Source organism: Lonchura striata, chromosome 7, assembly GCF_046129695.1.
Source record: "Lonchura striata isolate bLonStr1 chromosome 7, bLonStr1.mat, whole genome shotgun sequence".
NCBI lineage: Eukaryota > Metazoa > Chordata > Aves > Passeriformes > Estrildidae > Lonchura > Lonchura striata.
Genome location: NC_134609.1, coordinates 30,359,142 through 30,385,632, shown reverse-complemented (window position 1 = coordinate 30,385,632; position 26,491 = coordinate 30,359,142). Strand labels below are relative to the sequence as shown.

General features: G+C 43.6%; 1 protein-coding gene across 3 annotated transcripts in view; it reads right to left on the bottom strand.

Annotated features, from left to right (window-relative positions):
• Window positions 1-2,281: 2,281 nt before the first annotated feature.
• DOCK1 (dedicator of cytokinesis 1) overlaps window positions 2,282-26,491 on the bottom strand; it is a 268,980-nt gene continuing 244,770 nt past the window's right edge. For all 3 annotated transcript variants that reach the window (XM_077784742.1, XM_077784744.1, XM_077784743.1), the window contains exons 49-52: window positions 23,769-23,967; window positions 19,152-19,299; window positions 14,327-14,472; window positions 2,282-5,206 (exon numbers count right to left, since the gene is read on the bottom strand). In XM_077784742.1, coding sequence (XP_077640868.1) covers window positions 5,111-5,206; window positions 14,327-14,472; window positions 19,152-19,299; window positions 23,769-23,967 — 589 coding nt within the window. In that variant the 3' untranslated portion in view covers window positions 2,282-5,110. The remainder of the gene's footprint in view (window positions 5,207-14,326; window positions 14,473-19,151; window positions 19,300-23,768; window positions 23,968-26,491) is intronic.

The following is a 26,491-nucleotide window of genomic DNA, read 5'->3' as shown; positions in this document are numbered from 1 at the left end:
AAGTGAGATGTATCACATTAAAAATACATGTTTGATGTGTGTGCATGAATACACAGCTGTACCTGCACTCATGTGAATCTCTATCCATATATCACAAATAAATACGTTTTCACTGCAAATTTTTCATCCTTTTCCTTTGTAAAGTCACACAGAACTACAGGCGAGCTAAAGAAAAATGCCTATGTTAAGATAAAACTGAATGAAAAAAAACTTTTTTACCCTCAGAATTTGTGGTATCATGGGAGACATCTCAGTAATCATAAATGTCAATTACAGGAACCAGCTTGAGGAGTGACCTTTGTGTTGAGCTTCCCAGTGAAAATAAATGTGATTAAAAATCAAACAACCCCTGTCTTGTGTGGTTTTGTGTGGGACTGATCTGTGCACCTGTAAAATCCACCCTCACTCCCAGCCTGAGACTCAGGGAAATGGAACTGAGGAATCTCTGTTTATCCTGGCTCTGTGAGTTAACTTGCACTAAGTGAATTCAAGCTGCTTTTCAAGAAGTGAAAATGAGTGGCCACTGAAATTCTGTTTTTTCCACTATCCAATACTTGGCATCTCTGCATTCCTTCTTTCTGTGCAATTTGTGTCACAAAGCCCCGAGGAGCTGCTCTCAAGTGTGAGCAGAGGGGCAGCACTTGGAGGAGGTTAATCCCTGACTTGTCCCAAAAGGTGAAAACGTGGCCCCTGTGGATTCCCTGGCCAAGGTCTGCTATGGAAAAGATGGATGGGTCACCTTTGCAAGCAGAAATATTGATTTGAATCACGTCTGAGTGGGACCTTTGGGGTGGAAGCACTGGGAGGATAAAGAGGTGATGATTAAATTAGGTTGTCCCAACCTCACCTTCTCCACATGCAGCTCAGGACACGGGCTGGGAAAAGCAAAAAACTTGCAGCCCTTTGGGGATGGATTCCCACAGGAATGGGGCAGATGGAAGGGACAGGAGATCCTATCACTGGTTAAAGTCAAATAAGTTTTCTGAATTGTTTCATAACGAGCTCTTCTGCATTAGCCCAGCTGTGTCCAAAACAACATGACAAGGAATTCCCAAGGCACTGGGATGCTCTGACTCCCAGCTGGATTGAAAAGGAGAGAGAAACCATGGGAAATAACAACATTCCCAGGACTGTCCACTGCCTGTGAGGAGTTAGCTGCTGGCTTTGCTCAAGTGTGTTTTTAGCCCACTTTGAGGAGGGCCCCGATTCATTCGGGGTTCTGCACAGGTCACAGCCTAGGAGCTGTGAGGTTGTAAAAGGGTGACAACTGGGGTCTGGGAGCAGCTCTGAGAGCCTGATTTTCAATCTGTAAAACACACACACAGATGAGATCTGGAGTCTGTGCTGTGAGACTGATTTGGAAGTGCAGCTCTTGTTTGAGGAGTCTCGCAGGGCCGAATTATAACACTTGCATGAGCACAGGAATCTGCTAAGGGCGTGGGAAAACAAACACATTAGCAGAAATACAATTTACAGGTATCCACTGAAAGGCAGATGGGAAAGCTCTTCCCATCCTTTAGGAAGCAAATGGAACAGAAAAGAGGAAACTCACCCAGCATCCCAGCAAGAGCAGCCTCCAAAGCAATTCTCAATTAAATACAAGACTTACAGAATGAAAGGTGCAATACATTATTGATTGACTATGGGTATTTGATTGACTGCAGCCAAGAATCCTTCCCTGCCTGCTCCTCTTGAGCAGAGATTATAGGAACAGAACAAAGAGGGAATTGCAGGATGAGATCCAGCAGTAAATCCTGAGACACTCCAGGAGCTGATTTTACAGCAAGGAAAAGTGTGTTTGTTTGATCCAAAGTGACACCGTGGTTTAAGGCAAAAGAATGAGAATATGTAATTGACCACAGGAGCCACTTTTTATGAGAAGGGCAATTTTTCTGCCTTTGTAACAACAGTGTTGTTTTATTGCTGTGTAAAGTCATTTCTGCTTGGAACTTGCATCATGTAGCAGGTACCTGAGGTGGAAAATATTACATAAAACTCATCTGTTTTCTGAAGCATTCACTTAGAGATACCCAAGCCATCATTTTGGGCATGGACAGCACACAGAGATGGATGTTCTTAGTGCTGATGTGTGTTTTAACTCCAACCTGCAGGGACAGCCACAACAGCACAATAAAAGATTTCAGTTTTCTCACGAGTTCCCCTCCTAAACTGTCCTGAAAAAAAGAAAGTGTATACACAGCCTTCTACATAATGCAGTAGTTCCCAAAATTCTGCAGTGAGGACCAAAATTACCCAGGGAACATATTCATTTTCTTAGACAAGCTTTTAAAATAATAGTTTATTTTTTTGAGTCAGTGGTATATTTAAAAACAATCTACTGTAAGAGTAAAAAGATTGTAGATAATAAAAAAAACCAAAGTGTGATGACAATAAAAAAACACTAGAATATAAAGTTAGTTTCCTTCCTCCCTCCCAAAACCCCATCCCATCAGTCTGATACTTCTCAGAGCTTAATATCTGGAAAAAAACACCCACTATTTTGTCTTTTCTTTACACTTTCAGCAATTAGAAAATTAAGAACACATAAAGCATTCTTTGCAGGCACATTAATCATTATGACGTGAAAAGCAGGCACCATAAAAATTAAAACATTCTAAAAACCATCATATATACAAACACTGTACAGAATGATGGCACAAGGACAAAGTGATTCCGTTCAGTTCATCCTAATCCAACATGAAATATTACACAATAGAGGAAGGAAAAAGCTCCTCCCATTTCTGTACTCAACATTTAGGTTCAGAATGACCAGGAGTCTCCTCTCCGCTCAGTTTTCTCTCCCACATCCTCGTGCTGCTGGCAGCTCCAAGGTTTCCTTGTTCTCCCCCTCATGGACACCCAGAAGGTCCAACTGAGTGACAGTGGCAGTGGGTGATCCCCAATTTCTGGTTTTACAGAGCCCATTCAGCACAGATTACGCTGAGCTGGGAGGGACCCCCAGGGATCATCAGCCCAGCTCTCATCCCTGCACAGAACCCAAAAAATCCCACCCTGGAGCAGTGTCCAAACCCTCCTGGAGCTCTGGCAGCCTCGGGGCCGTGCCCATTCCCTGGGCAGTGCCAGCACCCTCTGGGGAAGAACCTTTCCCTAAATCCAAGCTCACCCTGCCCTGGCTGTTCCCTGGGTCCTGTCCCTGACTGTGCCAATGAAGAGTTCAGCTCCTGCCCCTGCAGTTCCCTCAGAGGATGCTGCTGACCCACCAAGCTCTCCCCTCAGTCTCCTCTCCTCCAGCCTGGCTCTTCCCCATCCTTGTGCCTCCTTTGGACACTTTCCAACACTTTAATGTCTTATTTACAGTGGGACTGGTGCCAGCCTGGTGTCACCCCAGCCACTGTCACCCTTTGTGCCCCACCCCTGAGCCACTGCTCACCCATCCTGAGATGTGTTTCTCCAGCTGTAGGATGGACATTTTGTCCAGAAGGATCCGTGGGAGACGCTATCAAAAGCTTTGCAGAAGTCCAAAAAGATTCCATCTCCTGGCTTTCCTGGATCAGCCAGCTGGATGACCCTGCTGTAGGAGGAATTTGGGGTCACAAAGAGGACTTTCCCCTCATGGAGCCGTGCTGGCTGTGACCCATGACTGCATTGTCCTCCAGGTGTTTTCCAGGTGCTCCAGAATAATCTTCTCCATGATTTTACTGGGCCTGTAGTTTTCAGGGTCCTCCTTCTTGTCCTTCTTGAAAACCAGGACAACATTCCCCAGCTTCCAGTCAGCTGGGACCTCTCTGGATTCCCCAGACCATTCAAAAATCATCAAGAGGGTTTTGTGATGACATCAGCAGCTCTTTGAGGATTCTGGTAAATCCCATCAGGGCCCATAGATGTGCAGGGATTCAGCTGGGGCTGCAGGTCCTGCAGGTTCAGGCTGACTGGGAGCTGAGCACTGTCACAGTCGTGGCCCTCCAGCTCAGGGCACTGGGACCCTCTTGGGTCCCACGCTGAGGACAGACAAAGGATGTGCTAAACACGCCTGCCTTGTCCCTGTCCTGTTTGTGAGGTGCCCATCCCCACCCTAGAATGGGCTGATTATATTTTTACACAGCCTTTTGCCATTGATAAGTTTGAAAAAAACTCTTTTTTTTGGTTCCTGACAGTTCAACTCCAACTCCAGCTGAGCTTTGACCACAGGAATTTTCTCCCTACAGCGGGGAGCTGCACCTCTGTGTTGTTCCTGTGCCCCCTGACCTTGCTTCCACTGGCACACACCTTCCTTTTCCACGTGATATCCAAGAGGAGATCCCTGTTCAGCCCAGCCAGCTCTGCTTGACTTCCAACATTTGGGAATTGCTGCTCCTGTGCCCTTGGGAGGTGATGTTTAGAAAGGGACCAGCACTGATGGACCCCAGCACCTGCAAGAACATTTTCCCAGGGGACCTTACAAATTCCCTGAGCAGCCTCATGGTCAGAGGGGAGGTTTGGCTGGCACTTTTCCTCCTCTCACCAGAGGTTTTAAACTCGATGGCATCGCGGTCACTGTGGCCAAGACAGCCCCAAATCCCCACTTTGCTCACTGCAATCAGGTTATTTGTAACACACACCAATTTCACAAAACAGTGGTGTCTGATTTGTAACCCGGGGCTGAAATCCCTGTTATTCAGGGAAATCCGACAGCAGCTTCACCTCACTGGGAAACCTCCTCTTGCCCTGAATTCCATGTGAATATTGTCATTGATTCCTATATACACTGAGATTAGCTACAAAAACTCTACTCATTTGAAGCTCCAGAGGTACCCAAAATCTTTAGGTACAACATTTCCAGCTCTCATTTTAATCTCCACATTTAGCTCTGTGCCTGGCGTTATCCAGAAGCAGGGAGAAGGTTTAGGAAGAGGGTTTTGTCAGTTGCTGGAGTTCCCAGTCTCAAGTAGAAATCCAGATTTCTTTCAAGTTATGGGAGGGAATAACCCCAAAACCAGGGGGATGTAGTGTTGGTTCCGACATGTGGCGAGAAACGGATTTCTTACGGAGTTACCATTGCACTAAATGTTAGATACTGCACGCCTGAATGAGGTAAACATTATAGACCATAAAATACTTAGGGAAATGAATTGTTACAGCTTTATCTTTGGAAAAAATCCCGCTTCCTCCTTCACTGGACAATCCCAGAGTCAACAGACGTTTGCTTCCGCGTCGTCTTGGGAGGCGGCGGCGGCGGAGTCTTGCTGGGCAGCGGAGGAGGCAGGTGCTGGAAAAAAAACCAATTTGGGCAGATCAGGTGAGGAATGAATGGAATTCTGGAATGCTTTTGAGTCATCTCTAAGTGCAAGAGGCAGCAGGTAAGTCTGGAGGCCTCTGGCTCACAAAAACCTCTCCCTGAAGAATTTGCTGTGAACACAAAATGCTCTCAGCCATTACTTTTAAATATAACTTTGACTTTTGACAGTGAAAAAAGATCTCTCAAGAGTTCAGGATTAATTAGCTCAATATTTAAGGGAAAAATCTTTTGAAAGCACTGGAGAAGTTTATAATTCCCCACTTTATATCATGATAGGATATTGATTTCTTGGTCTGTATCGATTGCCCTCAGCCTCTAGGCACTCAGAGCTTAAAACCCAAGCTGAAGCAATGGCTTCATTGCTTTTCCACTATGTTTTGGATTTTGCACACTAAGAACAGAAATATTTAAACAAAAAAACAAAAAATAAACAAATTAAAATCATTTAGAGGAATAAGTCACTCACAATTTACTATTACACAGAGTTATAATTAAAATATTCCAAACAGAAATGCAGAACATTCAAATATACATATTTAAAATCACTTTATGTATCTCACAACAGAAGAGCATCCCCAGTCAGAATCACCAACTAATTGGATAAATGAAAAAAGCCATTATGGAAATGAAGACCTTTTTCCCTAATGTTGAAACGTGGAAGTGATAAAATCTGTTGCAGGAAGTGCTGGGAACGCTGCAGTTTGCAGACAGGTTTTCCCAAATTTGGGCTGTGCAGGCAGCACAGGTTTCCCAGAGGCTGTGCTGCAGTGTCACAGCTCATCAACTCTGCTCTGCCTGTGTTTTTCCCTGTGATTCTCCCCCACTCCCCAGTCAGGGCCTTTTGTTTTCCTCCTTCCCAATGATGCTTTTCCAGCTCTTTGTTCCCGTCCTGCCTCAGCCAGCCCAGCACCAGCTGCTGGCTCCACACAGCCACAGCCTGACCAGCACCAGCTCTGCCCAAATTCCTCAGTCACCTCTGCAAGGACAGCCCAAGCACCTGCAACTCCTCAGTGCTGGACAAAATTCCTGATGGTTTGTCAGGATCAGGAAGATCCCGGCATCTAAACAACTGAGAAATGCCATGGAAGTGCAGAGAACCAAAGCTGGTCCTTTTCAAAACTATCCAAGGATGCTGTTCCAAAAAGAGGAGAGGTTCAGGGTGATGCCAGGACATCTCAGTCCCTCCTCTGCTCAGAGCAGCTCCTGATGCTCCTGCAATCTCATGACTGGGAGTTTTCAGAGGTAAGAGCAGAAGAAAAACAACCTTGAAGGTAACTAAATATGCTCTGCCAAGCAGGGAGAAGCCAGCATGGAGTTACAAATCTGAGATTTCACCAGACAGTTTTACTGACCACAGACTAAGGAGAAAGCTAGGAATGCAAACTGGCTGAGCCAGGTAGGCTGGATCTTTGCTGGAATCTCTTTCCTGTGTCCTGCCTGGACAGCACCACTTTCCAATCCATTTGACACCTTTCCTCATTCCTCCAAACTCTCCAGGTAGAGGAAGAGGGATCCCAAACCACCACCAGGTGAGCCATGCCCTGAGCTTGTCTCTCCATTCTGCTCCATCCATCCACTGTCCATTCCCCAGGCTCTCCAGCAGCACCACTGCTCTTTCTGCCTGCTCCCAGTGTCATCCTTGCCTTCAAAATGCTCTCTGGAAATTCACTGGGTTTGATCTGCTGCTGAGGGAGAATCTCTGAACCAAAAGTGAGGCACTGGAGCAGGGTGCCCAGCCTTCAAAGCTGCATTTCCCTGGAAAAGAGGCACCCACCCCTGGCACTGGGGACAGGGGTCAGTGGTGCCTTGGCAGTGCTGGGGACACATTGGACTGGATGATTTTAGTGCCCTTTCCCACCCTGAATGAATTCCCACAGCAGGCTCCAAACAAGCACTGCTTGTTCCCAGCTTTCAGTGGGACATGATGATCCCTGAGTCAGGAAAGTCAACAGATTAATATGAAAGGCAGACAAAATAAGAATTTGATTTTTTTTATTGCATGCAAAATTGAAGAATTTGTTTGGTTTTTAATTAAATTGCTACTGCTGATCTGCCTCTGAAGTGTAACAGCCAGAACCATTAAATATTTCTTCTACCTGAGCAAATCCCCTTCTTAACTTGGCACGTTAACTCCTGAATTCCTGCTAAGGCACCTGAATAAATGTCAGTTAGGATCTGAAGATTCCAAAATCCCTGAAAACTTACTGAATTACAGTCCTTTATCCAGGCAAGGGCTCTGGGAAAGCTCTGGGAAATGCTGGTGGTCTGCAGAACATCCAACATCTCATGGAGCTGACATTGCCTTCAAACTGCATAAACCACGTGCTCCTCAAAACCACAGCACAAAACATAAAACTTTCCTCCCTGCTTTGCTCTCTTTAACTTCATATTCATCAACAGGAAAAAAAAAAACAACTCTGCTGATAGCATCATTTGTGCAAATCCATTTTGAATTTAAATAACACTCTATTGGCAATAATTCTCAATTCAATTAGATCAAAGGCATTTCTCAAGCAAATGAGCCCCTTCATATTGATCAGAGAACAATCAAATCAGCCCTGAAAACCTGGTTCTGAAAAGCACAGACAATGCAAATACAATGAGAAAAAGCTAAATATATATGCTATAAATAACAAGCTCAAAACCTACCCGAGCTCAGATTCTGCAAGCAAATTAGGCAGAAAGAAATAGCAGAGATAGGTAGATAATTATTATAATTGAATTTACAATTTCCATTAGAAAGTCGGATAAATTTAGCACATGTTCATTTATATAATAAGCTCCCAATGAATCTATGAAGTAGGATGTATAATGCTGGTTGGGGCGACATTGTTGGGAATTTTGCAAGACCAAACATTCCATTATGGAGCTGGGGCAAGTCCAAACCACCACTCCCAGGGCTGATCCATCCTTCCTTTTATCCCAGGACAGAAATTCAACCACGTTTCCTCCCTCCCTTTAACACCACACTCACAAAAGCTATTATCAGGCTTATAAAGCTCATCTGTGCTGTGCTTCCCCTTAGAAACTTTGCAATGAAAATAAGTTTGCCTCGATTTTGTGTTTAATTAAAACTCTCTTTGCCAAACTTGTATTTATATCTCGGTGGTTAATTGTGAACCTGACTTTTCCCTTTCCTTCCTGACAAACTGACAGAGGCTGCTGCTTGACATCCCAACCTATTTTGGGCAGAATCCTTGACCCAGGGGTACCTCAGGGGAAGCAGAAACCTTATGTAAAAGGCACATCTGCAACACAGAAACAATCTGTTCCTTCTGCTTCAGACATGAAATTGCTCCCATTTGTTTGCTGCTTTTTTTTCCTTTCCCTGATACAGAAAAGAATCAAGTTTAAAAACATTTGTCTGTCTTCTCTTACGGAGAGATATAAACTGCACTACACCAGGCGTGTTGAAGATGTAGTAAAAATCAATTACAGAAAATGCTTTTTTAATTTTTTTTTTTTGCTACTCTGAAGGAGCAAAATGAGAAACGAGTTGTTTTTTGTTCATAGAATAATGTTGAAAGAAACAACTACCAAAAAAATCAACCAGAATTTGATTCTCCAAAAGGGTCCTTGTGGCACTGCACGAGATTTCTTCCTGTGCAAGGAACTCCTTGAAATTCAGTGGTCACTGACAGGACATGCTCTGGAGATCCAGAGAGAACCACTTTGGTTGGAAGGATTAAGGGATCTAATTAGGTCAGAAGCAGCAGAAATGGGATGTAAATAGACCATCAGGCAGCCAGGACTGTGAAAATGCTTTCAGACACTGAGTTACTCCTTCAGCACGGAGCTGAGATGCCTGACAACAACGTGGTTATTTCGTATCTGCAATGAAAAACAACATTTGAGTGTGAGGCTCTGGTAGAATAACTCTCCAGCAGGGAGAACAGCCACACTCTGCTAATGGCAACCAAATTACAGACAGTTTAAGCTAATTGGCTGTTTGACCCAGGGAGCAAAGTTCTGTGCAAAATCCAGCAGGTAGCTGATGGGAAATGACTGTTTAGCCCCTGCTTCATCCATCATCTATTAGAGACTCATCTGACTCGGTGGCACAGGCATCACCTGCCCTTGCTGGAGTGCACTGGGATCAGGGAGAGGCACTGCAAGGGTTCTTCTGCAGAGATGTGTGCTCCCAGCTCTCAGCCCCTCACAGGGCAACAGGAGAAACGCCTCAAAATGGGCAACGTGGAATTGCTCCAGGCCAGAATCCCAGAGCAGATCAAAGGGGACAGGCTGGAGAGCTGGGGGGGCTCACCTGGAGAGGAGCAGCTCCAGGGAGAGCTCAGAGCCCTTCCAGGGCCTGAAGGGGCTCCAGGAGAGCTGGAGAGGAACTGGGGACAAGAATGGATGGATGGGACACAGGGAATGGCTTTAGGCTGACAATGGGTGGATTTAGATGGGATTTTGGGCAGGAATTGTTCCCCGGCACAGGTGCCCAGAGCAGCTGTGGCTGCCCCTGGATCCCTGGCAGTGCCCAAGGCCAGGCTGGACACTGGGGCTGGAGCAGCTGGGACAGTGGGAGGTGTCCTTGCCATGGCAGGGGTGGGAATGGATGGGGTTTAAGGTCCCTTCCAACCCAAACTGTTTGGTGACTCTGTGACTTTCCCCATGATTTCTGCCAGGCTTGTGAGGGACAGTGGCAGTGGATGAGGGCAGAGCTGGAGCTGACAGGGGTCTGCACCCCTCCTGCAGGGAGGACCTGGCTCCTGGAGTGTGACAGCTCTGCTGGAGCACAGCTGAGGCCACTTTCCCTCTGTGGAACATTTCTGAGGCCACTTTCCCTCTGTGGAACGTTTCTCCACGTGGACACCATGAGTATTTGTGCCCACACTGGATGATACTCCAGTTCCCCAGCGCTGCTTCCCCGTCCCAGTCCGTGCACAGACAGACTCAGGAGTGATGAGCAAAACACTCAGAATTCACTTTAGACTCCAGACTGACCCTGCATTCCTCACTGAAGGCCCAGGTCCTGCAAGAGAGATAAACCAGCATGGCCCAAACCATGGCCTGATCCCATGTGGAGAGTGGGACACGGCCACTCCTGATCTGAATCAGGGGACACATCACATCTCTGGGCAGACAGCAGGAAGGAGACCACAGGTTTCACTCCAAATCCTGTAAAAAGCAGTGGCAGTCCATTGACTTGGAGACTTATTAAAAAGTAAATGAATTTTTCAGAAACTCTTTGCTCAGCAACATCTTAACCCACTGAAGAGTGAGAGACTGGCACAGGAGGAAAGGCTTGCAAGGTTTCCCACCCCCAGCAGGCAAAAACAATGATCAGATGGCAAATAAACCCCATATTTTCATTTGATTTTTCTCCTGGGCACATTATCCAAAGGCTCCTGGAGCTCTGGCAGCCTCGGGGCCGTGCCCATTCCCTGAGGAACTTGGGCAGTGCCAGCACCTCTGGGGGAAGAACTTTTCCCTGAAATTCAACCTGAACCTGCCCTGACAGAGCTCCAGGCACCCCCTGCTCCTGCCCCTGCTCACAGCCAGCAGAGATCAGATAGGGAGCAAGTTGTGCTCCCTAATTCCTGCTCCTCCATAGCTCCAGCTGCATTTCCAGCCTCATTGTCCCTGTCCACATGAGGACAAGCATTTGCTGAAGCCTTCAAGGTGGGTTTTTGCTCACTGCAGCTGCTACAAGAGAGAATTTCCAGCACTGCAGCACCTGCATTGCAACACATGAAAAATCCTCCTGGGTTGTGCCTTCTGTGTGTTAGAGCTGAATAAATCATCCAGTTTTATCCCAATGAGCAACCAGAACAATCCCCACACACCAGAGCCAACCCAAGGCTGTTGTGCTCTCACAGGCTTCAGCCATCCCCACGTTCCACCTGTGCTGGATTGATGGAGATGTTCCCATCCCAACCATTACCCCATGCTTTGGAAGTGTTATAGCCAATATTAGCAACCCAAGTGCTCCTTTATCTATTTTCTTTGAGCTGCCTCCCTGCTCTGAATACTAAGCAGGAGGTTGATTTGTATGCAAGGGTGAGGATGAACCCATAAAAAATGATAAGTGCCTAAAGGAATCCCTTGATGTAATAATAATCCTTGCAGGAGTCATAGATTTTTTTTTTTTTTTTTTTTAATGTTCCCATATATTATTAAGGACATTTTTAGCAGAACAAATTGCAGGGAGCATGAAAATACCTACACAGGTCTCAGAATTAACATAGAGTAAGGGACAATCAGGAAATGATGAGGTGATCACCTGGATTAAAGAGTTCAGGTAGACCAAGGTAACACTGGACTCTGAATATCTGAGATTGCTGTCTCAAAAATGACATTACTGCCTGCAGTTTGACTTGGAGCATCTGATCCCTTTCTGGCTGCCTGCTTTTAGTTCACTACAGCACTTTTCCTGCCTTTCATAACCCACTGCAAGACAACCAGAGTGAAAAACACAATCATTCCTCACACGATGAGATATTTCCAGTTTAAAAGCTACTGAGATAATCTTATCTCTAATAGGTTTTACTGATTTTTCTTCACTGATAGAACTGCAGTGTAATTTAAAAGATGATCAGTTTACCAGGCAGAGAATTATCCAGTTATGAATTATGGAGCTATTTGACCCATGAAACATAAGTCATTAAAACTGTGGAGTGGGATTTAATCATGGCAGCAATGAGAATTCACCCATCTGATCTTTCATGTCCAGCACTACTCATTTTCTTGATGTTCTTTAAAAGCTTCCTTCCTACCAGCCTGATGAAATAAAGGCACAGAGTGATTGTTATAAGATTAGAAGCCTTCTCCAAAATCAATTCCAAACCCAATACAGAATCACAGAATCTGCTGAGGTGGAGGGGACACACAAGGATAAATGAGTGCCACTCCTGGCCCTGCACAGGACAGGTGGCTCTGGGACAGATCTGCCTTAAATCCTTCTGCCAGGCTTTGAAACCACATTCCATGGTCTTGGAAAGCTTATAAAAACACAGATGCCGAATAAAATTGTGGGCAGTTAGATAAGAAGATGCAGCCTGTATCTGATTGCATTCCTGAGCTATTAAATCCTGATGCCCTTCAACGCCAGATGTTAAAAAATGGGGTATGTTCCTACAGAGACAAAATGTAGTTTAAAAAAATGAGAGGAGCCTGAGCAATCAAGACTGGAAAGAGGAAAAATATTAGGAGCTGAATAAAACTTTGCAAAAAACCACGGGAGCGTATTGGTACTATATTTCTGAACTCCCATTTAATGATGTGGAAATTCTGCTTGTGGCAGGTACAGGAGCTGCACAAGGTCACAGAGCAAATCAGGCTCACTTATCCCCAGGTATGGGCTCCCAAAACCACACCCCCGTGGCATTTGGGAGTCATACAGCAACTAAAAACATCAATCCCCAGAGTGGAAACCCCTTCCAAAAGCCTCACCAGCCAGAAAAAAAAAAAACACCTGGCTGCCAGGATTTTCTTTCTTGTCACTGTTTGATACTTAGCTAAAATCTGAACTCATTTTAGCAATCCTGAGCTACTACCACAGCCTAAACCTTACAGTACATCACACAAAATGAATTTACTACGCAGGAGTTTATGCAGGAAGGAGTTGAAGAAAAGTGAATCCTAATGTGAATTTCTCAGCTTTCTTCCTGGAGATGGATTCCTTAGACAAACCTCCTGGCAGCCCTGCTGTACATTCTGTAATTTTCCACTTAGAGGGCTGTATTCAGGACAAATGAGAGCTGGCCCCTGAGAGAGATGCTGGGGAAATGGGTTATAAGGTTAGAAGTGCAGTAAAGTTTGATGGAAATGAGAAGGAAAGTGAAAATATTGACTAAAATGATCCAGCCATGGGGAACAACTATGGAAGAGAGGCTTGGAATAGAGAATTTTTCAGTATATGAAAATAAAGACTAAAATGATGGTGGTTTGAATATCTCTATTCTCACTCCTGAAGTTACTTCTAGATCTGTATTTTTTATTTTACCATTCAGCCTGAAATGGTAAAACAATACCAAAAAAGTCAGTTCCTGCGACAACAAAGGCACAATTTCAACCCTGGAAAAGCTGGACTCATGTACTGGGACAATCTGTGTTAAACACAATTATCCCCAGGATCAAACCAAATTCCTGCTTGACTCCTCCTCTGTTGAGATTTCTGCATTTCTGCCGCCATGAAATTTGCTGGAAAGCAAATTGCTCCACACAATTACAGAATTTCACTGCAATGGTGAACTTCAGAGGAATCCTGGATGACACTTCTGCAAACAAAAGGGATCAATTCTGCAGGGAATTTTACCACAAAACAGCTCGATCAAAATTTGGCATTTCAAAGTCAAAGGAAACTCATGACCTCGTGGGGTCTTACTGCCCTACTCTGATTTGACTGGTAATAAATTCAATTAATTTCCCAAAGTGGAGCCTGTTTTGAGGGCAAGGGGTGAGGGATCTCTCCCTGTCCTTATCTCAACCCATGGCACTTTCACTGCATTTTCTGTGCCTGCCCACTGAGGAGGGGAGTGATGGAGAATCTTTGGTGGGGCAGGATCAACTCTCCACACCCCTTTAAATGTGGGTTTTTTGCCCATAAAGAAAGTAAAAGGCATTTCTCAAAAGTGCTGCTTTAAGGAAAAGGACCACATTATTTTTAAAAGCTTCCAGCTACAGGAAACGAAGCTGAAAAAGCGAATTTTCCTCAGAAAGCTGCAAAGCCTGTTGGTGATGAAGAGTTTCTGAGCTCCTTGCCTCAAAGGGGACACGAGTTTGCCTCAAGGAAATAAATGAGTGGTGACTGAGGGAAATAAATGAGTGGTGACTGAAGGTTGGCAGAGCAGAGCTCCAGGAAGGGAAGGTGGCAGGTCCATGTTTTATTTCCTTTCCTGACACAGGACTGAAAGGCTTTCAATCCAATTTGCTGCTCCTGCTGGTGAAAGCTCCCTGCCCAACAAACCTGACAACATCTGGCTTTGGAATTGCCCAGAATGAGCCCAACTTTCCTCCCTCCAGGTCCTGGTGACGCTGCAGAGCCCCTGTGGATCAGCTGGTGGATGCAGGAGCAGGATGGCAGCTCCCCTGGCATGGCTCAGGGCACACAGGGCTCAGCAGGGATGGGGCTCTGGGACTCACCCGTTGGTGGGCAGGGGGGGACGTGGTGGGGCTGATCAAGTCCTGGCTCTCCATGAGGTTCCCGTAGTCGGCCGTGCTTCCTTTGAGGGGCAGAGGAGGGGGAACGTCGGGGATGTCGGAGCTGGACATCCCGTTCAGCTCCAGATCTGCAAAAAACAACACTGGGTTAACTCTGCCAGCAGCTGAATCCCACAGTTCCACAATGGGTTGGGCTGGGAGGGACCTCGTGGATCATCCAGTCACGGGTGATGTGTACAGAAGTAAAATTTTAGGATTCTAGATGAGGGGTCCAAAGGGAACAAGATGGAGGAAATTGGGTGTGCCTTGTCCTTTTTCTCCTTCTTCATGCCCTCCATGTCTCACTGTGGTGTTGGCATTTTTCTGTTGGTTCAGGCTGGGGACACACTGTCCAACGTAGGTGACAGATATTGGCACGTTCTTGTAAATGCAGCCCAGGGAGTTTCTGGTATTTAATGTTTGTCACATCCCACTGAGGGCAGAGCCCCACACGCTGCCCTGCAGGACAGAGCTGGGCAGGGCAGCAGAACATGTGAGAGATAAACAGAATAAACAACCTGGAAACCAGAACAGATTAATTACACTTCTTCTTTAGCAGCAAAGCTAACAGAGACTTTCTACAATCTCAAAATCATCTCAATACCAAATTCCAACAATGATGGACTTCCACCATCACCTTTCACTATCCCAGGTTGCTCCAAGCCCTGTCTAACCTGGCCTTGGACTCACTTTAAAACACCCTCAAAATACTCGAACAACACCCTGTTTTTAATAAACATATTTTTTGTCTCATGTTTCCCACCAAAATATCCAAAATAGCTCTGTAAATACAATTATCTCACCTTCAAGCTCACCTTATACATTAAAACACAATAAAAGTTTTGCAAAGTGCACAAAGAAAATATACTCTGGCTAAGTTTTATTGACTTTCTCCCAGTAAAATAAAAGCTCTGTTTTAATAAAATGCACAAATGAAAGCCTGGGATTAAGTACATCTCTCTCCAAAACTTTCAAGCTCCAGGTAACTATAACAAATGAGCAGCCATTAGTTGTTGAGTAAATAAAATCATGCACGAGAAAGTACCAAGCATTTATTACTCCTGTGTGCTGGGTAGAAAATTCCCTTTTCTTAGCAGATAAATCCTCCCAGGTATATGCTGGAGAGGCAAATAGCCTGAGGGACAATAAAGTTTATTGAGGCCTGAGTGATACATAGGTTTTTGGGGAGAAATCCCCCCACAGTGTATTTCAGGGTAATTCACTCATTTTAGTACAGTCATTTTAATTCTGCCATTTTAACAAAACCCACTGCGATTTCTACGAGATAAGAAACTGAAATGATTTGTTTATAAATGAGGGAATTTTATTTAGGAAAAAAATATTATTTCTATTTTATTTTACTGGGGTGATTTGTGGAACAAGAGAGGATTTGTTTATGCAGATGTTTTTATTGCAAAGCTCGTATCAATATTTTATTAAAAGTGTGAATTTATTGTTCTCTACAATGGCCTCGCACTACACAATTTAACTCTAAGGTGGCTCTATTGATTTGTCACTGAAAACTGTAATTTTACTCCTCATCCTTCCACCTGAACTCTTGACTACTTGGAATAAAGGTTATTTTCCATCCTGGGACTCCACATTTTCAGTGGCTTCCTCTCCAATAGGCTGAAAATGTTGTTTGTCCACCAGGACTGAATTTCTCATCGCTTTTCCCACTGCTCCTGTTTTTTATCCTTCCCTCTCAACAGGGAGGATTTCTCCACTCCCCAGAGTTTCCTCCCAAGAGTTTTCTTTCTGGATCTCCATGAGAATCTCCTTCTTCATGGACCTGAACTGCAGCTGGGAAACCACGCTGTGCATTTGTAACTAAAGATTGATTCTGGGAATGAACTTTCCTGTCCGTTCTGGATGAATTCCCCATCCATTCTCAAGAACTCAGGAATCTGAGATCTTCCATGTCACAAAACAACTCCTTGGTCCTGCACATCCCCCCCACTACTAAACATCTATATCTTAGCTAAGTATATTGATATCTGAATTTTTGGTTGGTCTTTCCATGCAGTTTGGGATAATACAGGGAAACATTTGGGAAATTACATTTTCTTTTGTGTGTTTAGTTAGAGCTTTAGCAAAACCTTGAACCCTGCTTCAGAAAGAGAACTCTTTCCATATTTACTAAAAACAACCCATGTTTTTTAGACCTCTTTGTAGACATTCCTTGGGAAATTGAGTAGAATAACACACAATTTCCCAAAAATAAAGTAAATTTAACCCCCCTGAGCAATTCAACTTTGCATTCTATATGATATTTTTTCAATTAACAAGATTTCACTTCTTCCATGATAAAACTTCTGATTTCACCTAAGCCAAGGTGCTCCCAAGAGGATGGCGAGACCCATTTTGTTAGGAATAACCCAAATAATTTGTTTCTTTTAACAGATCCTTGGAAGATCCATGGAAAGGCAGGTTTTTGGGAAAGATCTGAGGAATGTTTTCAGCAGAGCTGGAGAGGGAACAAAGTGTGGAGGCAACTCTGCTTGAAGAACCTGGATGGAACCCAGCTGTCCATGCAGTTGTGTCCTGCTCTGCTTTGCCCCCTTTCCCTACATCCCCCAGCTCCTGCTCCAGCTGGAATTTCCTGCAGCTTGTCCTTGGCACCTTCCCAACCTCATCCTGATGAAGGATCACAATAAATAAATCCCTTCAAATGTGGGCAGAGCATTTCCACCCACGGGAAGAGCTCATAAAATACACGAGCACCATGTTTTCATTTATCTGGCAACTGCTTAGTGGAACAACAAGATTCTATCCTGAAAAACAATGATTTGATCTTTCCCAGAATTCAGTGAAATCCAGGGAACAATACCCTGCAGCAGGTATTGAACAAATTCAGGAATTCTCAGTGTTGTCCCAAGAAAATCTATTTGCTGCAGATCTGTTTTTTCCTCAGCTGAACTAAACCCCCCTAAGATGGTCACAATACAAATAATTACCCCAAATTTCTGGTGTGCTCCCATTATTCAATGAAATTCATTATTCAAGGTGGTTCATCAGATGGGTGTGCTTTGAATATTTATTCCTTACTGGACATGTGCCACTGGGAAGATCTTGGAGCTGGCAAAGGATCAGTTAAGGGACCCTTTTTTCATCTTACCCTAATGATCACATTTTACACTCCCTTCTCTTCAAGTGCCAGCTAACAGGCAGCCAGGATTGCTTAGCAACCCAATAACTGCTTTTAGCCCATTTGGGCTCTGAAGGAACTTCTTTATCCTTAGAATTCCTAAAAAAAATTATCACTGTAATGCCTGAAATGATTCTGGACTGGTGCAATAAGCTGATCCTATTTCATGTAACACCCACCAATCTCTAGCACAAAAATATTCTCAGAAGTACCTGCTAACTTCAGATACCTTTTAAAAAGAGAAATCAAATTAAGTGTTAATAAAATGCACACATGAACAAAATATCCAATTAATATATCTTTTGCAGGAATATACAGCACCTAGTTCTCTATATCCCCTGATTTTGGCATTTTTGGTTTTTCATTTCTGACTATAAAATTGTAAAGGAAGGTGAGAGTTACAAGTTAATTGAAATCAAAACATTTGCTCTGGGTGTCTGACTGTTTAAGAGAGAGAGTTTTAAAGTACCAAAACCACTACACAAAGCAGTGACCTTGATGGAACAAGAGTTTTTTCTGACAACTGATCACCTCCTCTCCTCCTTACTAACTTAAGCACTGGAGTAGGATTTGGGGACATATAACAAAAATATCTTTTTTTTTTTTCTTTTTTGTCACATGCTGACAGCTGCAAACTCTGAATAACAAGTTTTGGGAAAGAGCACTGGGAAAGAAATAGGTGTTGGATTACACCCAGTTCTGCAATAGGGTTTGCTGCAGACTGAAGCAAACAGATGATACTTTACAGAAAAGCTGAGTGATAGATGTCAATGTCAAACAAAAACTACTTTAAAAAGCCTGACCTTTGTTTTCCTTTTTGGTTTGTACCCACAGCATATCAAAAAGAAGGTTTTTTTAATGTACAATTACAAAAAATATTGCTTTATGCTCCAAAACACTCAATATGGGATAAAGTACAACACGAATTTTTGACTGTTACTATACACCTAATTAATTGTTAATGATTACTTGAAAAGAAACTGTTTCTGCTTGCTTTTGTAAAAGATAGAATTAATTTTTGCTGGCAAAGGTAAGAGGTTAAGTAATACTGATGCCTTGAGAAGGCTGAGCCATAACAGAGGCTGGACAGAGTCACAGAACAAAGCAGGGATTTATTCCAGGATCTCCTCATGGATCCACCTAGGGCAGCACCAGAGCCCAGCCAGGGCTGCACCCAAATGACCCAAAATGGTCCCAAAATGCACGAGCGCTCCCGGGGCTCTCCCTGGGATCAGTTCTGCTCCATTGGCACCTTGGAGTTCATTGTCCCATTCCAGCTCCAGCCCATCAGTCCCACCCTGCTGGTTTTTCTCTCTCCAGCCCACGGTGTTTGTGCTCCTGGGCTGAGGTTTGGATCATTTGTCCTTGGTGCCCAGCTGGAGCAGGAATTGTTTTGTCTCCCTGCTCTGTGCAGAGAGCTCAGCATCCCCTGATATGAAGCTCAGACCCACACACTAAAGCAGCACAGAATCTGAAAAATAAAAAAAACTGAACCTGAGGCACCAATCCCTGGTGCAAGAAATACCCTGGTGATGGCGAAACTCACACCATGGTGTGAAGACACGCTCAGGACATCCATTTCCACCCCAAAAAGGAGTTTATTTCAGAGAGAAGACTTACTGGGCTGGATGCTGAAGGCGAGCTTGGTGCGGGGGGTGATGGGCGGCGGGGTCAGCTGGGAGCTGGGCGGGGACACGGAGAATCGCCGCTCGCTGCACATCACGTTCAGCACCTGGCTCTTGGGTCTCTGCGGCCTCAGGGGGCTGATCTGGGGGACAGAACCAGGGAGGTGGGCAAGGAACACAGAGAAACGAGTGGCAGAGCTGGTCTGATGCTCTGCAGGAAAAGGACAGCGCTAACAGCCAGTATTGCTCATCCCCAGCTCCAGAGTCCTCCCTTCTCCCAGCCTGGTCTGGTTTGCTGAGCTAATTCCCAAACCACTTGTTTAGTAACACCTGAGGAACTTTAGAGTTTCACACCACATTATACAGCACTCAAAAGGTTTATTTTTTCTCACACAAGTCTGCTTTCCTGTCAAAATGCACCTCTTTAACCATTTAACCAGGTTTCTGCTTTCCACATCCTTTCAAGCATATTTTTAGTAGAATGATAAGTAAAGCAGCCACTTTTTCAGGGGTAGATAGTTATAAAAAAGTAACTAAGGAAAACATGTTAATTGGTGAAGGAAACATGCCAGACTCAAGAGAAAAACCAACTGGAGGCAAGTCCCCAAGTTAACTCACTCTTCATCAAACTCTCTTCTGCTGAAGACATCATCTGTTCACAAACACCTTCTTGGTGGCTCCTGACTGTGCTTGTATTTAATTCACTGAAATATCTCTATTTTTTTTTTTTTCTTTGCTCTGGCTGCTTCATAATCCATTCAAATTTTCCATCATGAACCCTCAAAAGATATTTGTAATCTGATGGGCAACTCATGCTTTAGTTAAGGCAATTCTTTTTCCTGACTTTAATTCTAAGCTCTACTAATTTCTCCATTCACCACCCCCTTAGAAACAGGAATCATAGTGAAAAAAATGAAGCTTTTATTTCAAACATATCCTAGAAAATGGAGCAACAGCTTGAAGTTAAAAGGGGAATTACTCCAAGGTGCTTCAGTGGGACGAAACAGAAAGTGCCAGCAGCAATCCAGGCTTTTTCAAACGATTTTGTCATTTCCCAGTGTCTGGGGTTTTATGAAGTACATTGGGAAGGAGAAATCTGAAATTTTTTCAGAAAACAAACCCTAAAAGGCTTCACATCAAAGATGTGCCTGTGAGACCCTTCTACAACAAATGATTGACCAAAAAGTATGGACCTTTTTTTTGGAAAGTTCATCAAGACCTCGGGGTGACCTCTAGGAAATTGTTTTGATGCTAAAAATAAAATTCTAAAGATTCCAAAGGTTTCTGCTTTCCACATGCTTTCAAGCGTATTTTTAGTAGAATGAGTAAGCAAAGGAACCACTTTTTCAGGGGCAGATAATTATAAAAAAGCAACTAAGGAAAACACGCTAATTGGTGAAGGAAACATGCCAGAATCAAGAGAAAAACCAACTGGAGGCAGGTCCCCAAGTTAACTCACTCTGTAATTACTGAAATAAATGTGAACTTCTCCTGTGATTGACAGCTTGGGCCTCCTCTGAAAGCTCCACACAAATCACGGATCTGCTGAGGAATATGTGCTCTTGGGAGGCCACCAATCCATAATGAAGCCATTGCTAATTTTTCCTGGTCTAGCCAAGGGCAGATCAATGGTGAGTGATGTTAGACACCACCAGATCAATAAAACACAGCCTGTTCTTCTGATTTCCAACAGCAGCCTCCGAGTGCTCTGCTAAGTACCTGGCCTCAGAGCTGGGTTTGCTCTCAGCTCCTGGGATCAAAGCACTAACAAGGACAATTTATGTTGAAGAAGTTGATGTGATACTTAAAAGAAGATAATATATCTCTAGGAAGCGATGAAGATATTCCTGATCATCTTCACATACTCAAGTGCTTGATTTATCTTTGCTGTTTTTATGTAATTAAGGCCTGGGGTTTGATCAGGCAATAAATTCATGGTGAGTGCAGTGAAATTTGGGGAAGAGTATTTAAACCATTCCATGACACAGCCTCTGAATGCTCCTTTTCCGTGCAAACCTAAAGGCTCCATGAAGTAATTCTGCAGTTTTAGAATTCCCCCATGTTCTTCTACGGTGATTCATTTGATTGGAAAAAAGAAGATCCCATAAAAGACTGGAAACACTCATTTCTTTACACAACATCATTGTTGGGAAGAGCAGCAGGAGCTCTGCAGAGATGGGGATGGCCACTGGCATTTTTCTCACTTGATTTTCTCTGGAAATTTGTCTTCTGCTGTAAAATCCCCAAATATTTCAGAAGTCAGAACTAAGAATCTATTTTAAAAATTTCACCAAATGACTGAAATGTTTTAACTGAATGAGTGACAGCACAACGAGCTGTAAAATTCTCAGCACAATGAATCCAGTATCTGTAATAAAAATTTTAGCAACTAAAAGTATTAATTACTAAAATGTCACTTTAGAAATTTTTAAAGCTTAATTTCCATTTCTAGACAAATCTGTACTCCCAACTTTTCTTTTAAAAAAAAATCAATCTTTTTTTTCCACCACTTTTAATCCAGCAAACTTTCTTCTTCCAAGTTTTAATGCAGGAAAAAGCAAAATGTCTTTTTCTTCATACAGCACAGTGGTAGAAGTGCTTTGGGAGTAATTTCATCTTAAAAAGGGAACTTGCACACAAATGTTGAACATAGGGAAAGTTGAATTTCTACCAAATTTCCCTTCGCTTCATTAACAGGAGATGCCTCCAGCATGCAAAATTTTAAGACAAATTTTATCTTTAAACTCATCCTTGATATTATCTGTTCAAAATTCCAGAAAGCAGCAGTGGGAATTGGGCAAACACTCGTGTAAACTGATCTCAAAAGAGTTTCTTCTGCTTCACCTAGAAATGAACCCACTCACACCAAACGTTCCAAATTGACTCAGTCGTCTTGGAGCTCATCAAGGAGCTCTGCTGAGGCTGAAAAGGGAGAGTTTTTCTCTCAACAGCAAACTCCTTTTCATATTATTGATCTGTGGACTTGAAGAAGCTCAAAATAACTGTAAGTAACCAGCTCTGACATTTAATTTGCCTCCCTCTCCATAACAGGGGAATACTGCTCACACCAGTCAGCCACTGAAAGCTCCTGACTGGGAAGATTGGGAGAACTTGAGTCAAACCATGTTGGGCTTTGCTGATTTTTTGCTCCTCGGATGCCAAATGGGAATATGCCCTGAGGGGTTATCTTGGCCTCCTTTCCAGCTAGAATTTGCATTTTTCCTGTCATGAACAAGCTTTTCCAATGTCCAAGACCTCTGAGAGCTGACAGTGACCTCGCAGTGACACCAGCCAGCTCCCCGGCATCCTTGGATGCCTCTCAACTGCTCCAAATGGCTCAGCTGCCCTGAAATACAATTTCCTTCTTCTGTGACATCCCACGAGCTCTGCTGGTCCATCTGGGATCTGGGAGATGCCAGTGGAAGTCCTGCCATGGTGATCCCAGTCCTCAATCAGTCCAAACACAACTGCTGCAAGGTGCAAAGCAAAGTGCACGGCAGCAAAACCACGAGACGTGGAAATCTGTGCAGGAGGAATCTCCATTTAACCAAACCAAGGCTCATACAAAATTCACTGAAGTCAACAGAAAAACTCACTGGTTTCAAAGGTGAAAAGCTTGAGACTCCCAGATGGGATTTTATTGGAGTTTCTGACTGGGCATATCAAATAGAAAAACTGATTTTTCAGGCTGTCCTAAGACATGTATGAGAGATTAACTCATCTCTGAGTGGAAAAGGAGGGCAAAATCCAGAAAACAGAGGAAGTGTGGCTGAACATGTAAATAGTATCTTCCTATAAATACCCAACAGAAAGAATGAAAGGATGCATTTATCACAGGTGACAGAAAAATAGTTTCAAAATCCAATGTCAATGACACAGCACCAGCAAGACTCTGCTGAGTGCAAAGCTGGTTCTACAAGAACTTGTGCATATCTTGAAAAGAACATTCCATTTCTTTCTGGAGGCAATTTTAAACTCTTGGCCTCCAAACAGGTGTCCAGGCAGAGATTTGGAGGTCACAGTCAGTTCACACTTTTCCTGCTCCAGCTTTAGACATCCCTGCTTTCAATTTCCCAGCTCCAACGTCTCAGGTTACCTAAGCCTTGAGGACAGTTCCAGTGAATTAAATCTAAGCCAAGAAGAGAGGGTTTAAGGGAGATATGCCCTGGTTTTAATATTCTTACACACAGGAACCGCTCAGGATTTTCTGCTCCAAACAGCCCTTCAAGGACACGCAACTGCTGACAGAATGACCTTGGAATGTCCCACCAAACACTGTCCTGCAGCTGAAATATGGGCAAATCCACCCCAATCTACTGTTCCAAAGGCTGCTGGGACGGCAGCATTTATTTCAGCTATGCTGTGCCATCTGCTCCTTCATCAAACAGTCACACAGAGCTTGGGGTGAAGATTTTCAGAGGATCTTTTCCCCACCATAAATCAAATCTGTATTTTTGATTCATTAGCATGTATATTAACACTGTGGTATATCCCCTCAGAGTTATTTCTGGTCTACAGAGGAACTAAACAGTAAAAATCAACATTTTGATTTCAAAAGAGAGAGAGAACAAGGCTCAGAATTAGATAAATCTTTCCTTGCCAATAAAGTTACCGTTTCTGAAAGGATCACTGCTTCAGCCTGCTGCAGAGAAATATCAGTAGATTTAAATTCTTTATCAAATATCTCTTGATGCTTGCTGTTCCTCTTCTCCTTCTTCTTTTCCTTTTTATCTTTATCTAGGTCATCCTTGTCCAATTTATCTTGCGACCTAGAATGCATCTTTTTTGGCAGGAGGGGCTCCAGCACGAACCTAAGGAAAAATGTTGTTGCTCAGATCAATAAAATGCTGTTTTCACAACACCTAATTTTTATTTACGTATTTCCCAAAGTCTCACTCGAGTTAATGAGGCTTTGCTAATCCAGGAAAACTCATTAGAGGGAGAAGGAGGGGGCAGAAGGTCACAACAATCATAATTGTCTTATAATAAAAATTACTGCAGGACTGCTGGAGAAGCAGAGCTGCAGACTTCCATGCTCTGCAGTAAATTTATTGGTTTTTGGCTGCACAAACTCCTGAATTTCACATAAAAAATGGGTTTCTCATTCAGCACTGCCACTCACCATGCTGTGACACCTGGAAACTCCAGTCCCACCCCATGCCATGGACAGGGACACCTCTGACTATCCCAGGGTGCTCCAACCTTGGACACTTCCAAGGATGGAGCACTCTTGGCTAGACAAAGTATTTTATGATTTATTTTATATTATAAATTAAAAACACTACTAAGATCATACCTCGACAGAATCATGCTGGCAGCTTTTATGACTGTCTCAAACCACTACATTACAAAACCAAAGCCAAACCAAAACTTCCCAAAGAAGGACATTTTTAGCCCTAAAAAAGCATTTCCATGGGTGCATGCAGGTCCAGGCCACAGTCTTTGCTGTGAAATTCCAGAGTATTCACATTCCAGACAATTTGCACTGACATTATCCTAATCCCCACCATCAGCAGCAATACCCAGCAACAATAACCCAAATTATTGTTATTTTTTGTTGTTGTTTCCACTCTACATTATTTGATGGGAAGATGCTCAAAGCAGCACCTGCAACAGCAGCCCCTGAGCCACTCCCCAAATCCTGAATCCCATGGGTTGGGAACAAACCCATCAGTTTATTCATCCCATTTTACAGAAAGGGAAAAGGGAAGGCAACAATTTGCCCAGGGCCACAAAGAGCTTCAATGACAGAGCCCAGACCAGAGCCCAGCTCTCCCAACACCAGGACTTCTTAGGAACCTGAGTTGTGTATTTTGGACTGGGTGATGCCAGCACCTCCAAGGCCAACTGCAAATTCACAAGAGGAATTTCCATCCTTCTGACAATGATTAATTGCTTGCCTTCCAAGCACTGTATTAGGACTATTAATTATTTGGATTATTAATGTGTCTGTGCTATGGGTCAGCATACTGTGCTCCAACTGGAAGCACTTTGGGACTGCCAAGAGCTGAGAAATCCCACTGGACCCCAGGATTCTCCTGCTTCCAACTGCTGAGTGCAAGTGCTCACATTTGTATTTCTAAGTCCCATCTCAAGCAGGGAATAAACCCAAGGCCCTTTTTTACATTCAGTTTTATTTATTTATAGAGTTGGGAGTTGTAAAACATGTCCTATTGTCAAAGTCTGCTTTAAGTCTTTGCTGTTGAAAAGCTCCAGAGCAGGAGCTGGAAATGACATTAAATAGAAACTGGGTGATTTGGATAAGACACTGCTTTAGCTTCACATTTAATTGTTTTTTAGCTTCATCTCTCTTCTCAAATTTAGTTTATGGAGAGACATGGAAAGATAAGAGAAGAACTGACCAAAACCAACTACAACAAGAACAGGAGGAAATTTCTGCCAGGCCAGCAGTGCCAAACCACCCACATGATTTTACAGCCACCTGAATTTTTGAGGTCTTTAAGGATATTATTTATATCTGATGATTTTTCTTCTCCTCCTGATCAAACAAATGAGAGGTATTTTCATGTCTTCTCAGTGACACAAGTTGCTCATTCTGTTTTCCTGTATTGCCCTGGGCTCAGAGCTGAGCTGCACCATGGTCTTTGTGAAAATACACCCTGAGGAGACTCAGATCCTCAAAAACTGCTATGTGACACCTACTACAACACAGCTGTGAGGTGAACCTGAAGGAAACAGCACCCAATGACAAAGTAAAATACATTTAAAGATTTGGAAGGGAAAACCAGAAAAAGGCAAGGGAAAAAATCTATGTTTTTTTTCTTCTGAGATAAAACAAAGTTGCTCACTTACTTGGGATTGTTTTCCTGCCTAAGCTCCAGCTCCAGAACAAAGACAACTTTGTTCAGAATTAGTCAAAACTCAGGATCTGTGCTGTCCCACAATTACACCAATGTGTGAAAGCATTCCAGAGGGCAGTGGAATGAGAGCTGAGCTGTGTCCAATTCACAGCTCCTCCCAATGACTAAATAAACTCTTTGTAATCAAGGCAAGCATCCTGTTGGTCCTTAGGTGCTGGATTTAATTTTACTTGATGCCTTTAGTCTCTAGCCAGGAAATAACTCCCCTCTGAAGGTGCACAAGAGTTTCCAGCACATCCCTGTAAATCAGCAGCCCATCAGAAGGCTTTAAAATACTGCTGGCTTGGTCATATATTGCATTTCTGGATTACAGGGGTGCCTGAGGGGAGGAAGAGAGAGAAGGGACTTCTGAGGCTGCATGGAAACCCCAGACAGCAAACAGATTATTTTGTTCTTTGAGGGATGTGACTGTGAGACAGGGCTTATCAACAGAATTCCCAGTTCTCATGTGAAA